The sequence below is a fragment of the Somniosus microcephalus genome, chromosome 21, assembly GCF_052327205.1.
Source record: "Somniosus microcephalus isolate GS21.2 chromosome 21, FLI_Smic_1.0, whole genome shotgun sequence".
Taxonomy (NCBI): Eukaryota; Metazoa; Chordata; class Chondrichthyes; order Squaliformes; family Somniosidae; genus Somniosus; species Somniosus microcephalus.
Window position 1 is genome coordinate 2,181,020 of NC_141007.1, and position 24,632 is coordinate 2,205,651.

The following is a 24,632-nucleotide window of genomic DNA, read 5'->3' on the forward strand; positions in this document are numbered from 1 at the left end:
GGTAAACAGAGTTGAGGTTCAGACTAACCAGGATCTCATTCCATAGAGAAGGCTCGAGGGGCTGAATGGCCGGCTCCTGGTAACCATGTTCCAAAATGGTCGTTGAAATTACGTGCAAAGTAAACTAAATACCAGGAGTGGGGTCCGACATTTCTCTCAGATTACATTTCTATAGATGGCTATTTGCAAACACAAAGACTCTCTGAATAATATTTTAATGGGTGAAATGCTGATGAACATCGCAATGTTCGGCACTGTTGAGTGGACGTGCCTGGTGTTCTAGAGCTTCACCGCTGCGTAGAGGATGGAGTCATCACCGAAGTTTTGGATGTTGTATTGCTGACGCTGAAAGGAATGGTGCAAACGGTCAGAAATGCAATCGAACATCTACACTCTAGTAACAGTTCAGCGAAATTCTATCAGCAGATGCTTCGTGGCAGAGGCCGAAAAATGTCAAAAGCGGCGTTGTTCCAGTGAGCAGTAGTAAACGGGGAATATTGCGCTGCTCTAAAGAATATTAACTGTCTGCTAACGGTTACATTTTCAGATGAAGTTATCACCTCCGGTAATGCTGCTTGTTTAAATACAAGAAGGGAGTCTCAGCAGCAGCAGGATAACAGGACATGCTGGAAACAGAGAGCGGGAGGAACTTTCTACTTAATCAGAGGCGCTGAAGGGGCGATAAGGGTTCGGCCACCGATCACATTGACTTCGGTGGAAAGGGACATCGGTAAGGTGTAAAATGGGCGGCTGAATCCAAATCACTGTATTACGCCGAATCTATGTTCCAGCGCCTATTTCTGACAGCATCGGAAAATGAAGGGACAATTTAACTTTCCAGACAGGATACTAAGATGTTGTGTGGAATGTTTCTTTGTTATCCTGTAACTAATGATTTGTTTGACGTCTTGGACGATTAATGAGGACCTATCTCCTACTCTCATCATGTGGAGTGGCACCGTTAAATAGTTTGTGAATATTTCCTCCCGTTGGACAATCTTTTTGTCGAGCACAGTTTCCATTGGGCTAAAAATCAGAATTTGATGAAATCGTCAGAAATGGATTTGCGATACCGCTTCAGTGATCACACAGAGGCATTTCTTGTCTCATTGACCTGCCGTTAATATGGGATCTCAAACAAGCATTGGATCTCAAACAAGCATGCTAAGCTTGAATAAAGGAGACTATGAAGGTATGAGAGCGGAATTGAGTAGAGTGGATTGTGAAAATAGATTAAAGGGTAAGACGATACATGATCAGTGGTGTACATTTAAGGACTTATTTTACAAGTTCCTAAAAATATATATTCCACTGAGAAGAAAAGGGTGTAAAAGAAAAGACAGCCATCCGTGGCTAAGTAAAGAAATTAAGGATAGTATTCAACTAAAAGCAAGGGCATATAAGGTAGCCAAATCTAGTGGGAGGATAGAGGATTGGGAAAACTTTAAAAGACAGCAAAAAATAACAAAAAGATTGATTAAGAAAGGGAAGATAGATTATGAAAGTAAATTAGCAAAAAATATAAAAACAGATAGTAAGAGTTTTATAGTTATATCAAAGGAAAAAGGGTGGCTAAAATAAGGATGAGACCGGGAAATTAATGGTGGGAACTATGGAGATGGCAAAAACACTGAATGAATATTTTGTATCAGTCTTTACAGTAGAGGACACTAAGAATATCCCAACACTGGACAAACAGGGGGCTATGGGGGGGAGGAGCTAAACACGATCAAAATCACTCAGGAAGTGGTACTCGGTAAAATAATGGGACTCAAGGCGGATAAATCACCTGGAACTGATGGCTTACATCCTAGGGTCTTGAGGGAAGTGGCGGTAGGGATTGTGGATGCATTGGTAATAATTTTCCAAAACACCCTGGACTCAGCAAAGGTCCCGGCAGACTGGAAAACTGCTAGTGTAACACCCTTATTTAGAAAGGGCAGTAGACAGAAGGCTGGAAACTATAGACCGGTTAGCCTATCATCTGTGGTAGGTAAAATTTTGGAGTCCATTATTAAGGAGACAGTAACAGGACATTTGGATAATCATAATTGATAGGACAAAGTCAGCATGGTTTTATGAAGGGGAAGTCATGTTTGACAAATTTGCTGGAGTTCTTTGAGGAAGTAACATATAGGGTGGATAAAGGGGAACCAGTGGACATAGTCTATTTAGACTTCCGAAAGGCATCTGACAAGGTGCCACACAAAAGATTATTGCTAAGATAAAAAATTACGGGATTGGGGGTAATATTCTGGCATGGATAGAGGATTGGCTATCTAACAGAAGGCAGAGAGTTGGGATAAATGGTTCATTCTCAGACTGCCAATCAGTAACTAGTGGTGTTCTGGAGTGGTCAGTGCTGGGTCCCCATCTCTTTACAATCTATATTAACGATTTGGAGGAGGGGACCAAGTGTAACATATCAAAATTCGCAGATGATACTAAGATGCGAGGGAAAGTAGTGAGTGAGGAGGACATAAAAAACCTGCAAGGGGACATAGACAGGCTAATTAAGTGGGCAGAGATTTGGCAGATGGAATACAATACTGGAAAGTGTGAGGTTATGCACTTTGGCAGGAAAAATCGTAGAGCAAGTTATTATCTTAATGGCAAGAAACTGAAAGTACAAAGGGGTCTGGGGGGTCCTGGTTCACTAAACTCAAAAGGTTAGTATGCAGGTGCAGCAAGTGATTAAGAAGGCCAATGGAATGTTGGCTTTCATTGCTAGGGGGATAGAATATAAAAATAGGGAGGTATTGCTTCAGTTGTACAAGGTATTGGTGAGACCGCACCTGGAATACTGCATACAGTTTTGGTGTCCATACTTAAGAAAAGACATACTTGCTCTCGAGTCAGTACAAAGAAGGTTTACTCGGTTAATCCCGGGGATGAGGGGATGGACATGTGAGGAGAGGTTGAGTAGATTGGGACTCTACTCATTGGAGTTCAGAAGAATGAGAGGTGATCTTATTGAAACATATAAGATTGTGAAGGGGTTGGATCGGGTGGATGCGGGAAGGATGTTCCCGATGATGGGTGAAACTAGAACTAGAGGGCATACTCTTAGAATAAGGGGCTGCTCTTTCAAAACTGAGATGAGGAGGAACTACTTCACTCAGAGGGTGGTAGGTCCATGGAATATGCTGCCCCAAAAAGCTGTAGAAGCTACATCATTACATAAATTTAAAACAGAAATAGACAGTTTCCTAGAAGTAAAGGGAATTAAGGGTTACGGGGAGCGGGCAGGAATTTGGACATGAGTCTAGGTTGGGATCGGTCATGGCCCTGTGGGTAGCGGAGCGGGCCCAGGGGCCGTGTAGCCTCATCCTGCTCCTATTTTGTGTGTCTAATTCTGTTAGATTCAGGCGATGGTTCTGTGATAGTAGATTGGCTGTTAGGATCAGATCAGCTATGATCATATTGAATGGTGGAGCAGGCTCGAGGGGCCGATTGGCCTACTCCTGCTTCTATTTCTTACTTTCTTATGATCCCCAGATGAGAAAGTCTATAGCTTAATGAGATATTGAATGAAAACACATTTCGTGGATAATAGAGCAGATGCAAGCAAAATCATTGAAGTAAGTGAAACCTGCCTGTATTAGTGTTTGAATGTGTGTGATTGTGTGTGTGTTTGAGTGTGTGCGTGTTTTAATATGAGTGTGTGTTTGAGTGTGTGTATATATGTTTTAACATGAGTGTGTGTTTGAGTGTGAGTGTATGCTTTAGTACAAGTGTGTGCCTGTGTCTTTGACTGAATGTATGAGCAAATATATGTGTTCGTGTGTGTGAATGTGTGTGATTATGTATACTAGCCTGTGTGTATATGTATATGTATTTGTGAGTGTGCGTATGTGTATACGTCTAATTGTGTGTTGGAGTGTGTGCGTGAGTGTGAGTGGGGGAGCTTATTTCTAATATGTAAAGGAAGTGATGTATACAGTGTACAATTTTTCCTGAACGTTTCCATCTGAGTTTTATCTATGTCAGGTGTGGTTGTAATTGACAATTCAACAGTTAATGTTCTCACCTCATTTCTTTGCAGCTTCTCCACTTCCCTGAGAAGAAAATTGAAGTGTTAGAAATCTGAGCCAAATACTGGATTACAAAATAGGAATATGAGAAAAGTCAAAGAGCGGAAAAGTAATTAAGGATAGTATCCGACTGAAAACAAGGGCATATAAAGTAGCCAAATCTAGTGGGAGGATAGAAGATTGGGAAGCATTTAAAAGGCAACAAAGAATAACTAAAGGATTAATTAAGAAAGGGAAGATAGATTATGAAAGTAAACTAGCAAAAAATATAAAAACAGATAGCAAGAGTTTCTACAGTTATATAAAAAGCAAAAGGGTGGCTAAAGTGAATGTTGGTCCCTTAGAGGACGAGACTGGGAAATTAGTACTGGGGAACATGGAGATGGCAGAAACGCTGAACAAATGTTTTGTATCAGTCTTTACAGTAGAGGACACTAAAAATATCCCAATGCTGGACAAACAGGGGGCTAAAGGGGAGAGGAGCTATACACGATTAAAATCACTAAGGAGCTGGTACTTGGTAAGATAGTGGGACTTAAGGCGGATAAATCCCCTGGACCTGATGGCTTACATCCTAGGGTCTTCAGAGAAGTGGCGATAGTGATTGCGGATGCATTGGTGGTAATTTTCCAAAGCTCCCTGGATTCAGGAAAGGTCCCAGCAGATTGGAAAACTGCTAATGTAACGCCCTTATTTAAAAAGGGTGGTAGACAAAAGGCTAGAAACTATAGGCCAGTTAGCCTAACATCTGTGGTTGGTAAAATGTTGGAGTCCATTATTAAGGAAGCAGTGACAGGACATTTGGATAAGCATAATTTAATCGGACAGAGTCAGCATGGTTTTATGAAGGGGAAGTCATGTTTGACAAATTTGCTCGCATTTTATGAGGACGTAACAAACAGGGTGGATAAAGGTGAACCAGTGGATGTGGTGTATTTGGACTTCCAAAAGGCATTTGACAAGGTGCCACACAAAAGATTACTGCACAAGATAAAAAATCACGGGATTGGGGGTAATATACTGGCATGGGAGGAAGATTGGCTATCTAACAGAAAACAGAGAGTTGGGATAATTGGTTCTTTCTCGGTCTGGCAATCAGTAACTAGTGGTGTTCCACAGGGGTCAGTGCTGGGACCCCAAATCTTTTCAATCAATATTAACGATTTGGAGGAGGGGACGAAGTGCAATATATCCAAGTTTGCCGATGGTACAAAGATGGGAGGGAAAGCAGTGATTGAGAAGGACATAAAAAACTGCAAACGGACATAGACAAGCTAAGTGAGTGGTCAGATATTTGGCAGATGGAATATAATGTTGCAAAGTGTGAGGTTATGCACTTTGGCAGAAAAAATCAAAGAGCAAGTTATTATCTAAATGGAGAGAAACTGCAAAGTGCTACAGTACAACGGGAACTGGGGGTCCTGGTGCATTAAACACAGAAGGTTAGTATGCAGGTACAGCAGGTGATCAGGAAAGCCAATGGAATCTTGGCTTTTATTGCAAGGGGGATGGAGTATAAAGGCAGGGAAGTCTTGCTTCAGTTATACAGGGTACTGGTGAGGCCACACCTGGAATACTGCATACAGTTTTGGTTTCCATGTTTATGAAAAGATATATTGCTCTCGAGGCAGTTCAGAGAAGGGTCACTCGGTTGATTCCGGAGCTGAGGGGGTTGACTTATGAGGAAAGGTTGAGTAGGTTGGGCGTCTACTCATTGGAATTCAGAAGAATGAGAGGCGATCTTATCGAAACATATAAGATTGTGAGGGAGCTTGATCGGGTGGATGCGGTGAGGATGCTTCCACTGATGGGTGAGATTAGAACTAGGGGGCATAATCTTAGAATAAGGGGCTGCCCTTTCAAAACTGAGATGAGGAGAAACTTCTTCACTCAGAGGGTACTAAATCTATGGAATTTGCTACCTCAGAGAGCTGTGGAAGCTGCGACATGAAATAAATTTAAAATGGAGATAGACAGTTTCCTAGCTGATAAGGGAATTAGGGGTTACAGGGAACAGGCAGGGAAGTGGACGTGAGTCTAGGTTCAGATCAGCCATGATCCAATTGAATGGCGGAGCAGGCCCGAGGGGCCGTATGGCCTACTCCTGCTCCTAATTCTTATGTTCTTATGTTCTTATGTCTTTCGAATGCAGAAACGTATGCCCCAGCATCATAACTGTCTCGACACAACCACCAAATATTTTAAGAAGAAACACGAAGGGTGTAATTTTAACCTAACCCCCCAGTGTGAAACGGGCGAATTCAGGCTGGACTTCCGTTGTACACACCACCCATTTCTCACTCCACTGAACTATAGTTTCATTCCATGCCATGTTCCAGATTTTCCTCTTCCATAATCATGTACTACCCTAACCACCTCCACAGCATAACCTCTTAGCCGTCTAGTTCCAGACTGCGAATCCCGAGTTTTTCGAACATTCTTTACAATGTGACACTGTAGGTTGGAATTCCACTTGACTGCTAAAGGAAAATGGGCGGTAACACTCGCTCTGTCTGTTGTACACCCCACAGGACATTCGGTTCCATATATGGGGAATATCATAGATGGCCAATGTGATATTATCCATCTTGCACTATCAAGGAAATCAGATTTGTACCTCAGTAATGCAGTAGCGTAAAAGTAGCGGTAGGTTTGAGCCGCTCATTCTACGTAAAATCTATATTCTATTGAAATCATTGGTGCTGAATATTGGACGGTGCATATAACATGCGACCGATTAAAGTCCTCCCGTTATCTGCTACCGCCAAAGACACATTTCTACCCAGGTCCCTTTCAGATTAGACCCTCGGTATTTCACCTGTCAGTCTACGAAATCCAAATTTTTACAGTCCGAGGTTATGGTTGGAGTGGAAGATGGTTGGCGGAGCTTGTCAGTACTGATAAGTAGAGCGGCGGTATTAAGCTCAGTCTTTGTGTCTGTAATGAATGGATAATCCATATTGTTTAACCCACCTTTCTTCCAGAAGCACACACCCAGCAGAGCAAGGATGAGAATCAGACCCACAGCAGAGCGAACAACAGCCTCCAGTGCAGAGGATTTATCTAAGTGAGATAAAGGGACACAGCGGAACCAAGTTAAACAACAGTTTCTACACAAAATAGATAATCTGCAGCTTAATGGAAGCCAGCAATAGGCAATGAATCCGGAATGAATTCCAAACAGAAAAAATGCATAAGAAACTAAAAGGTTGATATAAAATCATAGAATTGCACAGAACGGTATGAGGCCATTTGGCCCATCATGCCTGTGCTGGCTCTTTGAAAGAGCTATACACTTAGTATCACAGCTCTGCTCATTCTCCACTGCCCTGCATTTTGTTCTCATTCTCAAGTATATATCAAATCCCCTTTGGATTGTTACTATTGAATCTGCTTCCACCTCACTTTCAGGCAGTGCATTCCAGAGCACAACACAGATATCACAGAAACCCCACAGTGCAGATAGAGGCCATTTTGGCCCATCGAGCCTGCACCGACAGATGTCCCACCCGATCCCCGTAACCCCTACACCAACACCAACACATATCCCACCCGATCCCTGTAACCCCTACACCAACACATATCCCACCCGATCCCTGTAACCCCTACACCAACACATATCCCACTCTATCCCCACATATTTAATCCCCCTAACACTAAGGGTCAATTTATCATAGCCAATCAATCTAACCTGCACATCTTTGGACTGTGGGAGGAAACTGGAGCACCCGGAGAAAACCCACGCAAACACGGGGAGAATGTGCAAACTCCACACAGACAGTCACCCGAGGCCGGATTCGAACCCGGGTCCCTGGCGCTGTGAGGCAACAGTGCTAACCACTATGCCACCGTGCTGCCTTGTTTATTTTAGTATTGTTATCTCACCTCTGTTTTTTGCCAATAATCTTAAATCTGTGCCCTCTGGTTACCGACATTCTTGACAGTAGAATCAATTTCTCCTTAACTACTCTATCGTAAATCCGCATAATTTTGAACCGTTCTATTAAATCTCCCCATAACATTCTCTGCTCTAAGGAGAACGACCCCAGATTCCCTTGTCTATTCACGTAAAATGGCAAAGCATTTCCAACATTGGCGATACTTAATTTTAGCAGTACCTTGTTCTGATAACGTGCCCCAGATGTTCAAAGTCTGTCTCTCCTCCTCTCTGTTTTTATATTGACCCGCGTTAAATCAGTGCTGCAAAATCAGCGAATCAGTGACAAAGTCGGCGGGGGTTTGGCACGTTGGGGACGTCACAATGTACAGGGTGAACTTGACGCTGCGCGAAAATCATTCTCATTGGCCGATTGATTAGTTGTCGCATTAATGCTTTGATTCTTTCATTGGATATTAGCCGTATTTTGGGACATAGAAGATGGTAGCAGGAGTAGGCCATTCGGCCCCTCGAGCCTGCTCCGCCTTTCAATGCCATCATGGTAGATCATGCAAACTCAGGAACCTGTCCCTACCCTCTCCCCATATACCTTGATCCCTTTAGCCTTAAGAAAAAGATCCAACTCCTTCTTGAATATATTTAATGAATTGCCCTCAACTGTCTACTGTGTTAGAGAATTCCACAGGTTCACCACTCGCTGGATGAATACATTCCTCCTCATCTCAGTCCTAAATGGTTTACCATTATGCTTAGACTGTGACCTTTGGTTCTGGACTCCCCCGCCATTGGGAACAGCCTTCCTGCATCTAGTCTGTCTAGTCCTGTTAGAATTTTATCAGTTCCAATGAGATCCCCGCTCAGTCTTCTAAACACCAGCGAATATAAGCCTAATCATACGTCTTCATACGTCATTCCTGCCATCCCAGGTATCAGTCTGGTGAATCTTCGCTGCACTCCCTCCATGGCAAGAACATCCTTCCGCAGATAAGGCGAACCAAACTGCACACAATACTCAAGGTGTGGTCTCACCAAGGCCCTGTACAACTGCATCAAGACATATTTGCTCCTGTACTCGAATCCTCTCGCTATGAATGCCAGCATACCATTTGCCTTCGAAGCCGCCTGCTGAACCTGAATGCTTACCTTCAGTGACTGGTGCACAAGGACACCCAGGTCCCGTTGCACTTCCCCTTTTCCCTATCTATTGTCCTTCAGATAATAATCTGCCTTCCTGTTTTGCCACCAAAGTGGATAACCTCGTATTTATCCACATTATACTGCATCTGCCATGCAGCTGCCCAAGCGCCCAACCTGTCCAAATCGTACTGGAGTTTCTCTGTGTCCTCCTCACAGCACACACGCCCACCCAGCTTTGTGTCGGCTGCAAACTTGGAGATATTACATCTAGTTCCCTCGTCTAGATCATTAATATATATTGTGAATAACAAGGGTCCTTGCACCGATCCGTGCGGTACCCCACTAGTCACTGCCTGCCACTCGAAAAAAGGCCCGTTTATTCCAACTCTTTGATTGCTGTCTGCCACCCAGTTTTCTGTCCAAGTCAGTACCTTTCCCCCAATCCCATGTGCTTTAAATTTACACGCTAGTATCTTATGTGGGACCTTATCGAAAGCCTTCTGAAAGTCAAAATACACCACATCCACTGGTTCTCCCTTATCTATTCTACCAGGTACATCCTCAAAAAGTTCCAGTTGATCAGTCAATCATTATTTACCTTTTGTAAATCCATGTTGACATTGTCCGATCATGTCACTGTTTTCCAAGTGCTCTGCTATTATACTTTTATTATGGACTCTAGCATTTTCCCCACTACTGATGCCAGGCTTACTGGTCTATAATTCCCCGTTTTTTCTCTACCACGTTTTTTGAATAGTTGGGTTACATAAGCTACCCTCTAATCCATGGGAACTGTTGCAGAGTCTATAGAATTTTGGAAGATGACCAGCAATGCATCTACTATTTCTGGGGCCGCTTTCTTACGTACCCTAGGATGTAGATTATCAGGCCCTGGGGATTTATCGGCCTTCAACCCCGTCAATTTCCCTAACAACATTTCCCTACAAGTACTGATTTTATTCAGTTCCTCCCTCTCTTTAGAACCTATGTTCCCCGACATCTCTGGGAATTTATTTGTGTCCTCCTTTGTGAAGGCAGAACCAAAGTATTTATTTAACTGGTTGCCATGTCTTTGTTCCCCATTAAAAATTCCCCTGATTCTGACTGCAAGGGACCTACGCTTGACTTAACCAATCTATTTATCTTCACATATCTATAGAAGCTTTTAAAGTCAGTTTTTATGTTCCCTGAAAGCTTACTCTCATATTCTATTTTCCCCCTCTTAAGTAATCCCTTTGACCTACTTTGCTGAATCCTAACCTGCTCCCAATCCTCAGGTTTGCTGCATTTTCTGGCCAATTTATATGTCCTCTCCTTGGATCTTATGCTATCCCTAATTTTCCTTGTTGAGTCACCTTTTTGTTTTATTTTTATGCCAAACAGGGATGAACAAATTCTGTAGTTCATCCATGCGATCTTTAAATGTTTGCCATTGCCTATTCACCATCAACCCTTTAAATAACATTTCCCAATCCATCCTAGCCAACTCACGCCTCATACCATCGTAGTTTCCTTTATTTAAATTCAGTACCCACGTCACTGAATCAACTAATTCACACTCCATCTTAATGAAGAATTCTATCATATTATGATTGCTCTTCCCCAAGGGGCCTCGCACAACAAGATTGCTAATTAATCATTTCTCAGTACATAATACCGTGTCTAAGATTGCCTGATCTCTAGTTGGTTGATCGACATATTGGTCCAGTAAACCATCCCATATACATTCTAGGAATTCCTCTTCCACAGTATTGTGAATAATTTATATGCAGATTAAATTCCCCCATGATAACTGCTGTGCCCTTATTGCACACATCTCTAATTTCCCTTTTTATGCCATCCCCAACATCAGCATTACTGTTTGGGGGTCTGTATACAACTCCCACTAACGTTTTCTGCCCCATGGTATTTCTCATCTCTATCCATACAAATTCCACATTATCAGAGCTAAAATCCGTCCTTACTATTGTGTTAATCTCCTCTTTAATCAGCAATGCTACCCAACCACCTTTTCATTTTTGCCTGTCATTCCTGAATATTGAATACCCCTGGATGTTGAATTCCCATCCTTGGTCACCCTGGAGCCATGTCTCCGTAATCCCAATTATATCATATCCATTTACATCTATTTGCGCAGCTAATTCATCCAACTTATTACCAAGCGACTGTTCCCAGCTGGTGACACAAATATAACAGACTGCGTGTAAACTAGTCAGTTTCATTCTGTAAGTTTCCTTCTGGTCATTGGGTCAAAACTGCGCATTCGAGGAGAGAACCAGATGCGCTAATGTTTCAGGTGCGTGCCTTGGTCAGAACATCCTGCTCTCTCCATAGACGCTGACTGAACTGTTGTATATTTCAAACAGCAGGTAGTTTATTTTGCTTTTTGCTTACAAGGTTAAAATGACCTTTTGTTAAAGTCGGTAACGTGGATATACTTTTTCTCACCTTCCCTAGGGAGTAACCTTGGTCTATTAGGGAATCGTTGAGGAACTACAAGAGAAAGCGAGTGAATCAAACATTTAATTGGAGTTGGAGAAGTAAAACCATTCAATGTTTAGCGCTTTAGTTCTGCCATCAGTCATGCGGTAAGTAGCAATCACTTAATGGAATAAGCGTCAAAGGGTATTCGAGCACTGGCGCAAAAGCGGGTGGTGTCACATCACCCGCCTGTTCAGTTTTATAGGATGGGGTGTAAGGCGGGCAGCCTATAAGACACCGTCCAAGAATAATTTTAACACCTGGATGTCATTTCCACGCCAGTTTTAATCCTTAAATGGAACAACTGATGCAGACTCACAATGACGCATAAACCCCTTGTGCTGGGGTCCGACGAACACAGTGACTCTGTGAATCGCACTCACCTCCTACAGTTATATGTACAGGGTCACTCAGAGCCGATGTTAGCCGCCTTCCCCTAACATCCGCTTCATACAGGCAGGTGTAATTTCCTCCTTCGGCGAGATCTACATTCCTGATGGTGAAGGTGACAGAATTACACCCTGCAGCAGCAGGCTGGACATCCGAGTAATTCGTTTCTCCGTGTCTGTATAAGTAAAATGTGATGCCAGGAAGCTCCCGGGGGCTTGTACAGTTAAAGGTGACTTCTCCACCCTTCAAAGCAACATTGAAATCCACTGATAGATTTGGATTGGGTAGACCTGTAATTCGAAAGGAACAAGTATCGAATCAAAAGGCAATACAGACTTATTCTTGAGAACCAAAATATGGATGACCTGAACTTGTGTACACAGGGCATCATTGAAAAGCTGGAGAAGACTCGACGGTCGAAAATATAGTGAGCAGTGAGGAGGATATCAACACACATCAAGAGGACATGATTCTGCTATTCCCTTTACACCTCCTCTAGACCCAGCTTTTGTTTCTTTACTGGTCCCATACCATCTCCTTTTGCATTGTGCAGTCAGACCGCCTGTCATTTAATCTTTCCTGCCTTCCAACCTAACACTGACCTTTCCTTTTTATCTTTCCTCCCTTCCCCCCTTTCATTGCCTCTGCATTTGCTTAAAATCTTTTATATCTCTAAGTTTTTTCCAGTTCTGAGGAAGGTCATCGATCTGAAACGTTAACTCTGTTTCTCTCTCTACATATGCTGCCTGGCCTGCAGTATTTCCAGCATGTTCTGTTTTTAATTCAGGAGTACATAGACAGACTGGTGAAATTGAGAGAAACATGGCAGATGAAATTTAGCACAGAATAGAGTAAAGTGACACATTTTGGTCAGAACGAATGAGGAAGGACTGTTTAAACGAAATCGTCAATTTTATACGTGGTGCAGGAACAGACGGACCTGGGGTGCACATGCACAAGTCTTTGAAGGTGGCGGGATAGGCTGAGGAGACATTTCAAGAAAAGCTTTATCAAACAGAGGCTTAGACGACAAAGTCAAAGATGATATTCTAAAGCTGTAGAAATCACTGGTTAGACGCCATGTAGGAATACTGGGTCCCAAATTGGGGCATTACACTTTAGGAAGGATGGCAATGCCTTAAAGATGGTGCAGAGGAGATTTACTAGAATGGTTACAGGGATGAGGGATTTCAGTTATATTGAGAGACTGGAGAAGCTGTGATTGATCTGCTCAGAGCAGAGAGGGTTGAGTAGAGATGTGATAGAGGTGATCAAAATCATGACGTGTTTTGATAGAGTAAATAAGGAGAAACATTTTCCAGTGACAGAAAGCTCGGTAACCACGGGATGTAGGTCTGTTTTACAAATCAAATTTCCTCTCAACCTTCTCCGCTCTAAGGAGAACAACCCCAGCTTCTCTAATCAATCCACGTAACTGAAGTCCGTCATCCCTGGAATCGTCATCGTAAATCTTCTCTGCCCTTCTCTAAGGCCTTCACACCCTTCCTAACGTGCGGTGCCCAGAATTAGACCCAATAATCCAGTTGAGGCCGAACAAGTGTTTTATAAAAGTTTATTATAACATCTTGCTTTTGTACTTTATGCCGCTATTTAAGAAGTTCAGGATCCTGTATGCTTTTATAACCGGTTTCTCAAACTTCCCTGCCACCTTCAATGATGTGTGCACATATAGCCTCAGGTCTCTCTGTTTACACACACACTTTAGGATTGTAACATTTAGTTTTTATTGCACCTCCTCGTTCTTCCTACCAAAATATATCACGAAGCACTCTTCTTCATATTTGGTATAGTAACCGCATCTGTGGTAAAATAAATGGAAACAACAACGGAAATGGAATTCTGCATGTTCTTGTGCAATGAAAGGCTCGTAACTCAATAACGATTGTGAGGTGTTACACTGAAATGTTCGCATTGGCGATTGAGATTCGACAAAAGGGGAATTGCAGGTTTAAACAGAAATTGGACAGCAAATAAATCAGTTGGGGAGTTTGTTCCAAAATCTGGTCTTATCGCTGAAATCTCCATCGTTGATACCAGGAGAAGAAGTGCTTGTTTGAAATTTACATTTCTGCTAGTTTAGTCGAGCCATAACCTAATTAAAAGCAGTGAACAACTCCCATAAACCGTGTGGATTTGCATTTCACATACAGGAGTTCAGTGTTGCTGGGCTCTAGGATGTGGGCTTCGATGGCAAGTCCAGCATTTAGTGCCCGACCCCAGTAGCGCTTGAGAAGATGATGGTCAACCTTCTTCTTGAACCCATTTGTGCTCCCACAATGCTGTTCGGTATGGACTTCCAAGATTTTGAGCGAGCGACGGTGAAGGAATGCCAGGTATGTTTCCAAGTCAGTGTGGTGTGTGAATTGGAGGTAGAACTGGGAGATGATGCTGTTCCCATGCAACCACTGCCACCATACTTTCTGTTGATGGAAGTCGAGGGTTTTCGAGGTGTAGTCGAAATGCAATCCATTGAAGGATATGGAAACCAAAATATACTTAAGTCAAAATGTTTCGCGTATCAGGATGTTTCTGTAAATCTGGTTACGCAGTTTCGGTTATCTGACGGAGAATCTGTAACCTGACAAGACCAGCCTTTCTGCCGGTGCCTCATGAGGAGAATATACACTCAGGCTGCGGAGAATTAAGCCATTTGATACTATCCATTTCGCTGTGTTAGTTCCAGGCATTTAGGGAGTAAAATTGGAAAACAGGGTCATATATTGTGCGATTAAACAGACAGCCTGCAGTCCCCCCTGTCAGAATGCCTTGTCTTCACATCGCTAATTATCGGGTCTCTCAGCTCTATAACACAGCATTCCCTCAGTCCTGAGTCACAGGGGCAATTGTAAATTAGCACGATATTACACTCCATTCAAGTCAATGGAGGGTATAATTGGGCTGAGAGTAAAACGGGAGGCCGATCTCTATCCGTCTCTTTCCCACCTGGAGGATGTGGTAAAAGTTACCCTCCAAGTGTCGCCACGGGCTGTGAGCTCATGTTTGTCGTCGGGAGTGAACTCACAACATTCAGACGCAATGGAGTATAAATTCGTCTTGTACACTAGCCTAAAGCAGGCGATAGCTCATCGTCAGCACGTTTTACACATCGCCGGATTTGCGGTCCCATTTCTTACAATGAAATCAGAAACCAGGCGGGTGAGAATCGGGCAGCCGATTTGCTTTCGCCCGCTTTGCGCTACTTCCCGTGACGAATTTCACCCCCTTATCTCCAGTAATGCTCTTTGCCGCTAACAGTTGCACAGTGAGTGATTGCAGGGCATGTTACATGAATCCTGTCAAGAGTTGAGCAATCAGATTAAAACCTAGCCACAGTATTTAAGAAAGGAAGGAGAGAGAAAACGGGGAACTACAGGCCAGTTAACCTGACATCAGTAGTAGGGACATTGTTTGAATCTGTTTTTGAGGAAATGGTAATAGGGCACTTAGAAAATAAAAATAGGATTGGGCAGAGTCAACACGAATTTATGAAAATGAAACCGTGTTTGACTAATCTGTTAGAGTTTTTTGAGGTTTTAACTAGCAGAATAGCGAAGGGGGAAGCAGTGGATGTGGTGTGTTTGGATTTTCAGAAGGTACTCGATAATGTGCCACACACGAGGTTACTAAACACAATTAGGGCTCATGGGATTGGGGATAATATATTTGCATGGATTGAGGATTGGTTAACGGACAGAAAGCAGAGAGGAGGAATAAACGGGTCATTTTCGGGTTGGCAGGCTGTAACTAGTGGGGTAACGTAAGGACCAGTGCTTGGGCCTCAGCTATTCACATTCTACATCAATGATTTGGATGAGGGGACCAATTGTAAGATATCCAAGTTTGCTGATGATATAAAGCTGGTGCAACATAAGTTGTGATGAGGATGCAAGAAGGCTTGAAGGTGATATAGACAGGCAAGGTGAGTGGGCAAGAACATGGCAAATGTAATAAAATGTGAAGAAAAGTGTGTCTAGAACCAGGGGCCACAGTCTCAGGTTAAGGGGTCGGCCATTTAGAAATGAGATGAGGGAAAGTTTCTCCACCTTGGGGATGGTGGGTCTTTGGAATACAGTAACCCAGAGGGCTGTGAATGCTCAGTCGTAGAGTATATTCAAGACAGAGGTGGATATCTTTTTCAATATTAAGGGAATCAAGGGATATGTGGATAGTGCAGGAAAGTGGAGATGCTGTAAAAGATCAGCCATGATCTTACTGAATGTCGGAGCAGGATTGAAGAGCCAAATGGCCTCCTCCTGCTCCTACGTCTTATATTCTTATGTTCTTAAATTCAATCCCGTTGTAGTCCTCTCTCCTAATGTTAAACCATTAATTCAGTTACAGTGATTAAAGCATCATTTTATATCATACCAAGAGTGCTGGAAAAAAATTACAAATCTCTGCTCTCTGCCCCTCACCTGCTACATTGACCGTCACAGACTCGCTGTGATGAGATTCTAACCACCTCCCCTTGATGGAGGTTTCATATTTGCACTGGTACCGCCCTCTTTCGTCTTTATTGGTAACCGGGATTTTTCCAATGTTGTCCTTTCTGACAATTTGTTCAGATTGCAGATAATGATTATCTTTGTAAAAGTAGAAGAATTTATCACGATAATCTCCGGTCACGGTGCAGGAAATGGAGACCGTCTCTCCTAATGCATACACCCCACTCGGTTGATCAAGAGATATCACTGGCGATGTTAGTGGATCTGTGGTAAAGTAAATAGAAAGTACAATTAGAAATGAATCTGCGGATTTTGATGTAAAGGGCAAGGTTGTGAACTCACTAATGATTGAGCGGTGCTGAAGCACAGTTTCACATCGGATACAGAGATTCCACAACAGGGGAGTTCGGGATATGATTGTAAAGAAAGAGAGACTTGCATTTGTCTAGCGCCTTTCATAATCTTGGGACATCCCAAAGTGACTTACCGCTAATTTAGTAATTTTGAAATATATTCGCTGTTGTAATTTGTGAAATCAAATGGCGGTGTCAAAGGACCTAAATCAGCTCCAGTTCTCTGTCCAAAGTCCAGTTTCTGGCCAGAGAATTTACTCTGGGATAGGAGCGGAACAAAGAAAAGGTTGCTTTGAAAAGCCCAGTGTTGCTAATTTAGCCCAGGTGAAGATGAGACCCGAGAGAGTGAAAGTCTCCATTATTCCCATAACAGCGACCAGTACCACTGCACGTATGAAACCTCTGCCAACGGAAGGCAAGGAGCAAGCAAAATCAGCGAGGCTTTGAGCGTCATACATTTCAAATAATTGAGCCGTTTTTGTGAGCACACAATTATTGTTATCATTACCGTTGTGGTTGTCGCTGACATGGCTGGTAACTACTGTCAATCCTTAGTTTCCCCTTCAGAACATGATGGGTGGCCTTCTAATTGAACCTTAGCGAGTCCAGTGTGGTCAAAGTGCACAACAATGTCGTGAGTTCTAAAATTTTAACCTTCCGACGATGAAGGTACAGCGATATATGTCCAAGTCAGGATGGCGTGTGACTTGGAGGGGAACTTGGAGGTGATGGTGTTCCCATGCGCCTCCTGCCCTTATCCTTCTAGGTGGAAGAGGTCGTCGGTTTGGGAGGTGCTGCAGTACATCTTGTAGATGGTACACACTGCAGCCAGTGTGCGCCGGTGGTGGACGGTGTGATTATTTAATGTGGTGCATGATGTGCCAATCAGGCGAGCTGCTTTATCCTGGATGGTGTCAAGATTCCTTAGTTGGAGCATCTCTCACCCAGGCATGTGGAGAATATTCAAGCACACACCTGACTTGTGCAAGTAGATGGTGGAAAGGCTTTGTGCAGTCAGGAGGTGGGATACTCGCCGCAAAATTCCCTGCCTCCGACCTGCTCTAGTAACAACAGTGTTTATGTGGAGGGGAATTTAGAGGTGTTGTTGTTCCCATGCGCCTGCTGCCCTTGTTCTTCTGTCTGGTGGAGAACCCGTGTAAGTGAAATGCTGCCGAAATGCAATGCAGAGAGAGATATTGAAACCCATAATATAATTCGATTGAAATATCACACATAACAGGATCATTTTGAACGTCTCGGCACGCAGATTCTGTTTTCTTACAGAGAAACCTGTAATATATCAACGCCAGCCAGTCTGGACAGCTTCTTGAGCTGGCGCTCTAAACAGTGGAGTTAAATCCCTGGCGCCGTGCTATCATTCTCGCACTAAACATTGATATTTCAAACATATAGGGGAGCATTTTCTCTTTGGCGGTTTCTTGAAACAAGTGGTCATGATTCGATTGTACACACATAATTAAATGGAAAACGTTATCAGGCGGAGAATAAAACCGGCGGCTGAATCGCTATCGCCCATTTTGCGCTACTGCCTGAATTTCACTGCCTTATGTCCAGTAATGCCCTTTGTCGGTAATGGATTCAGATCAATTGAATGCAGGACCAATGTTACATGAATCCTGTCAAGATTTGAACAATAGTTTCTAAACCCTTTTTTTTTATCTTCCTCTCTCCTAATATTAAACCGTTCATGTTGTTCCAATGATTAAAGCATGACTTTATAAACATACCAAGAGCTTGAAAAAACATACAAAAATTCTCTGCTCCCTGTCACTCACCTACTATAATGACAGTCACAGACTCACTGCGATGAGATTCTAACAACCTTCCATTGATGGAGGTACTATATTGGCACTGGTACCGCCCTCCTTGGTCTTTACTGGTAACCATCAATGTTCCAATGTTTTCCTTTGTGATGATTTGAGCAGAGTACAGCTGTTGAGTATCCTTGCAAAAGTAGAAGGTTTTATCCTGATTATCTCCGGTCACAGTGCAGGTAATGGTGATGGTCTCTCCTACTACATACACCCCACTCAGTTGATCAAGATATATCACTGGTGTTGTTAGCGGACCTGCGGTAAAATAAATAGAAAGTACAATGAGAAATGGATATGCTGATTTTCATGTGCAGTGCAAGGTTCTGAACTCACTGATAATTGTGCGGTGTTGAAGCGCAGCTTCACATTGGATACAGAGATTCCACAAAAGTGGAGTTCAGGATTTGATTGGAAAGAAACAAAGAAAGACTTGCATATCTATAGTGCCTTCCATGACCTTGAGACTTGCCAAAGCGCTTTACAGCCACGTTAATAATGTTAAAGTGTAGTCGCAGTTGTAATGTAGGAAAGCAGATGGCCGAGCCAAAAAAACTAAAACAGCTCGAGTTCTCTGTCCAAAGTCCGGTTTTAGGCTGGAGATTTTACACTGGGATACGAATGGAACAAAGAAAAGTTAGCATTGAAATGCCCAGTGCTGCTAACTTAGCCCAGATGAAGATGCGATCAGAAAGAGTGAAAGTCTCTATTATACCTGCACCGCGACCAGCACCAGTGCAAGTATGGCACCTCCACCAAGGGAAGGCAGTTAGAAACCAATCTCAGCAGGGCTGTGACTGTCACACATTTCAAATATTTGGTCTGTTTCGGTGGGCCCCCAATTATTGTAATCATCACCGTTGTGAAAGTCGTTGGCATGGCCGACAACTGCTGCCCATCCCTAGGTCCCCCTTCAAAAGGTGCTGGGTGGGCTTCTAATTGAACCACAGCGGGTCCGGTTATGTCAAAGTGCACAACAACGTAGTGAGTTCTAAGTTTTGGAACTGGTGGCAATGACAGAAGAAGGATATATGTCCAATTCAGGGTGGTGTGTGGCTTGGAGGGTACCTGGCAGTGGTGGTGTTCTCATGCGCCTGCTGCCCCTGCCCTTCTGGTGGAAGAGGTCGCGGGTTTGGGAGATGCTGCCGAAGAAGCCTTGGTGACTTGCAGCAGAGCATGTTGTCAATGGTACACACTGCAGCCACGCTTCACTGGTGTTGGAGGGAGTGGATGTTTAAGGTGGTGGAAGGGGAGCCAATGAATTGGGCTGCATTGCCCTGGATGGTGTCAACCTTCCAGCGTTGGAGCTGCTCTCATCCAGGCAAGTGGAGAGCATGCCATCACATTCCTGACTTGTCTCATGTAGTTTTTGGAAAAACTTGGCGGCATCAGGAGTTGAGTCATTCGCCACAGAATTCTACACCTCTGACCTGCTCAAGTTGCAGGGGAATTGAAGTTGATATTTTTGGAGGCGAATTTAGAGGTGATGGTTTTGGAGCGGAATTTGGAGGTAATGCTCTGACCGTGAATATGGAGGTGATGCTGTGACGGTGAATATGGAGGTGATGCTGTGACAGTGAATATGGAGGTGATGCTGTGAGGGTGAATATGGAGGTGATGCTGTGACGGTGAATATGGAGGTGATGCTGTGACAGTGAATATGGAGATGATGCTGTGACGGTGAATATGGAGGTGATGCTGTGATGGTGAATTTGGAGTTAATGCTGTGACGGTGAATATGGAGGTGATGCTGTGACGGAGAATATGGAGGTGATGCTGTGACGGTGAATATGGAGGTGATGCTGTGACGGTGAATATGGAGGTGATGCTGTGATGGTGAATATGGAGGTGATGCTGTGATAGTGAATATGGAGGTGATGCTGTGATGGTGAATATGAAGGTGATGCTGTGATAGTGAATATGGAGGTGATGCTGTGACGGTGAATATGGAGGTGATGCTGTGACAGTGAATATGGAGGTGATGCTGTGATGGTGAATATGGAGGTAATGCTGTGATGGTGAATATGGAGGTGATGCTGTGATGGTGAATATGGAGGTGATGCTGTGACAGTGAATATGAAGGTGATGCTGTGATAGTGAATATGGAGGTGATGCTGTGATAGTGAATATGGAGGTGATGCTGTGATGGTGAATATGGAGCTGATGCTGTGATAGTGAATATGGAGGTGATGCTGTGATGGTGAATATGGAGGTGATGCTGTGACGGTGAATATGGAGGTGATGCTGTGACAGTGAATATGGAGGTGATGCTGTGATGGTGAATATGGAGGTGATGCTGTGATAGTGAATATGGAGGTGATGCTGTGACGGTGAATATGGAGGTGATGCTGTGACAGTGAATATGGAGGTGATGCTGTGATGGTGAATATGGAGGTGATGCTGTGATGGTGAATATGGAGGTGATGCTGTGATAGTAAATTTGGAGGTGATGCTGTGATGGTGAATATGGAGGTGATGCTGTGATAGTGAATATGGAGGTGATGCTGTGATGGTGAATGTGGAGGTGATGCTGTGACGGTGAATATGGAGGTGATGCTGTGACGGTGAATATGGAGGTGATGCTGTGACGGTGAATATGGAGGTGATGTTGTGACGGTGAATATGGAGGTGATGCTGTGATGGTGAATATGGAGGTGATGCTGTGACGGTGAATTTGGAGGTGATGCTGTGACGGTGAATATGGAGGTGATGCTGTGACGGTGAATATGGAGGTGATGCTGTGACGGTGAATATGGAGGTGATGTTGTGACGGTGAATATGGAGGTGATGCTGTGACGGTGAATATGGAGGTGATGCTGTGACGGTGAATATGGAGGTGATGCTGTGACGGTGAATATGGAGGTGATGTTGTGACGGTGAATATGGAGATGATGCTGTGATAGTGAATATGGAGGTGATGCTGTGACGGTGAATATGGAGGTGATGCTGTGATGGTGAATATGGAGGTAATGCTGTGACAGTGAATATGGAGGTGATGCTGTGATGGTGAATATGGAGGTGATGCTGTGACAGTGAATATGGAGGTGATGCTGTGATGGTGAATATGGAGGTGATGCTGTGATGGTGAATATGGAGGTAATGCTGTGATGGTGAATATGGAGGTGATGCTGTGACGGTGAATATGGAGGTAATGCTGTGACAGTGAATATGGAGGTGATGCTGTGACGGTGAATATGGAGGTGATGCTGTGATGGTGAATATGGAGGTGATGCTGTGACGGTGAATATGGAGGTGATGCTGTGACGGTGAATATGGAGGTGATGCTGTGATGGTGAATATGGAGGTGATGCTGTGATGGTGAATATGAAGGTGATGCTGTGACGGTGAATATGGAGGTAATGATGTGACGGTGAATATGGAGGTGATGCTGTGACGGTGAATATGGAGGTGATGCTGTGACGGTGAATATGGAGGTGATGCTGTGACGGTGAATATGGAGGTGATGCTGTGACGGTGAATATGGAGGTGATGCTGTGACGGTGAATATGGAGGTGATGCTGTGACGGTGAATATGGAGGTGATGCTGTGATGGTGAATATGGAGGTGATGCTGTGATGGTGAATATGGAGGTGATGCTGTGACGGTGAATATGGAGGTGATGCTGTTCCCATGTGTCTGCTGCTCTTGTCTTTCTGGGTGGTGGAGGTCGTGGGTTTGTGAAGTGCTGCCGAAATTCAATGCATGAGCGATATGGAAACCCACAAGATAATTAGATTAAAATATCGTGCATAACAAGATCGTATTGAAAATCTCGGCATGCAGATTCTGTTGTCTGACAGAGAAACCTGTAATGTGTCAAGGACAGTCAGTCTGGAGAGCTTCTTGTGATGACGCTACACTCAGTGGAGTTAAATCCCTGGCGCCATTCTCTCATTGTGGCACTGAACTTTGATAGTTCGAAACTGTAGTGGATAAATATTTTCTTAGGTGGATCCTTGAAACAGGTGCCCGCAATTCGATTTTACACATAATTAAATGGAAAACAAAATCAGGTGGGGCATAAAACTAGCGGAAAATCGCTCTCACCCATTTAATGCTACCGCAGGAGATACGTTTCATTCTCATATATTGTCATTACGTGAGAGGCAAGCAATGATATCCGATTTTCTTACAGTGAAAATAATTGAATCTTACCCATTCCCGTTTCCTCCATGGTATCACTTCGCCTTGATGTTATATACCGCTCTGACATTGTTTCCTCATACACACAGGAGTAATCTTCTGGCACGGTCCACACACTGTCTATGATCTCAAAGGTGACCGCGGATTCCCATGATTTGGCTGTGACCATTTTGATTGGATTATTTTGAAGAAATAGAAACTGCCCCCTGAATATGGAGAACGGGCTCCACAGGTAACTCTGTCCATCTCCCCTCCCACAAATACTTTAACCTGACGGTTGAGAGATATTGACAGTTTGTGAGGATAAGCTGTGAGGATAACAAGGAAACACTTTAATGTTAAACCAATATCCCGCCGGGCGGGAACTGTTCCGCCGCTCGCTTTTCACCCTCCTTCTTACTCTCCTTGAAGTCAGATGAATGTACATTCCGAAAGGTTGGGACACGATCAGCCGACCCGATTTTACGCTGTACTGAGGTAAATGAAGGGTATAATCAGGCAGAGTGTAAATCGTGAAACCGGCCCGAAACCAGCTCTTTCCCGCTTGGTGGATTTGGTCACAATTGCCCACCATGAGCTGTAAGCTGTGAGCTGGATAGAGCCAAGACAATTTAGCTGCCCACCGGCCAGGTTGCTGCTGAGCGAGTAGGGTTAAAATCACACCCAATGGAATCAGAAATCGGAAAAAAAGTGCGGCCGATTCACTTTCCTCTTTTTTGCTGCACCACCTGAGACAAATCCACGTGCACTATCTCAGTATTGCTTTTGCTGACAGTAGGTGCAGAGCGGGTGAATTCAGGGCCCATTGCTACAGGGATCCTGGCAAGCTTTGAGCAATGAGATCAAAGGCAATTCGCTTCTACTCCTTTCTCCTAATATTAAACGTTTAATTTTGTTATTGTGAATAACACATGGATTTTAGAAAATACCAAGTGTGTTGAATAGACATATTAACAAACTTTGCCCCCTGTCACTCACCTACTATAGTCAGCGTAACAGCCTCGCTCAGCTGGGAAAATAATTGATTTCCGTTGAAGGAGACACCATATTGGCATTGGTACCGCCCTCCTTGGTTACCATGTGTAATCGGGAATGTTGCAATGTTGTCCTTTGTTACGATTGAGCGAGAGGACAGGTTTCGGCCATCCCTGTCAAAGTAGAAGGCTTTATCACGATAATCTCTGGTCGAGGTGCAGGTAATGGTGACCGTCTCTCCTATTACATACACCCCACTCGGTTGATCAAGCGATATCACTGGCGTTGTTAGCGGATCTGAGGTACAATTAATGGAAAGAACAATTAGGAATGGATCTACGGTTGTTCATGTCATTTGTTAACACAATAGTTGGTGGGAAGTGGTTTTCCACTTTGGTGGCAAAAACAGGAAGGCAGATTATTATCTGAATGGCAATAGATTGGGAGAAGGGGAAGTGCAACGAGACCTGGGTGTCCTTGTGCACCAGTCGCTGAAGGTAAGCATGCAGGTGCAGCAGACGGTTAAGAAGGCAAATGGTATAATGGCCTTCGTAGCGAGAGGGTTTGAGTACAGGAACCAGGATGTCTTGCTGAAGTTGTACAGGGTCTTGGTGAGACCACACCTTGAGTATTGTGTGCAGTTTTGGTCGCCTTATCTGAGGAAGGATGTTCTTGCTATGGAAGGAGTTCAGCGAAGATTCACCAGGCTGATACCTGGGATGGCAGGAATGACGTATGAGGAGAGATTGGGTCGATTGGGCTTATACTCGCTGGAGTTTAGAAGAATGAGAGAGGATCTCATTGAAACTTATAAAATTCTAACAGGACTGGACAGACTAGATGCAGGAAGGATGTTACCGATGGCAGGGGATTCCAGAACCAGGGGTCACACTCTAAAGATAAGGGGTAAGCCATTTACGACA

At 43.8% G+C, this 24,632-nt stretch overlaps 1 protein-coding gene across 1 annotated transcript; it reads right to left on the bottom strand.

Moving 5' to 3' along the window:
• Positions 1-204: 204 nt before the first annotated feature.
• On the bottom strand, positions 205-24,055 carry LOC147102546 (Fc receptor-like protein 5; the record flags this gene model as incomplete). Its single annotated transcript, XM_085964075.1, has 7 exons — positions 205-345; positions 4,031-4,058; positions 7,008-7,097; positions 11,934-12,230; positions 16,377-16,670; positions 18,556-18,849; positions 23,713-24,055. Coding segments are annotated over 7 exons (1,404 nt in total), but the record flags the coding sequence as incomplete, so codon positions are not given.
• Between the last annotated feature and the right edge of the window lie 577 nt (positions 24,056-24,632).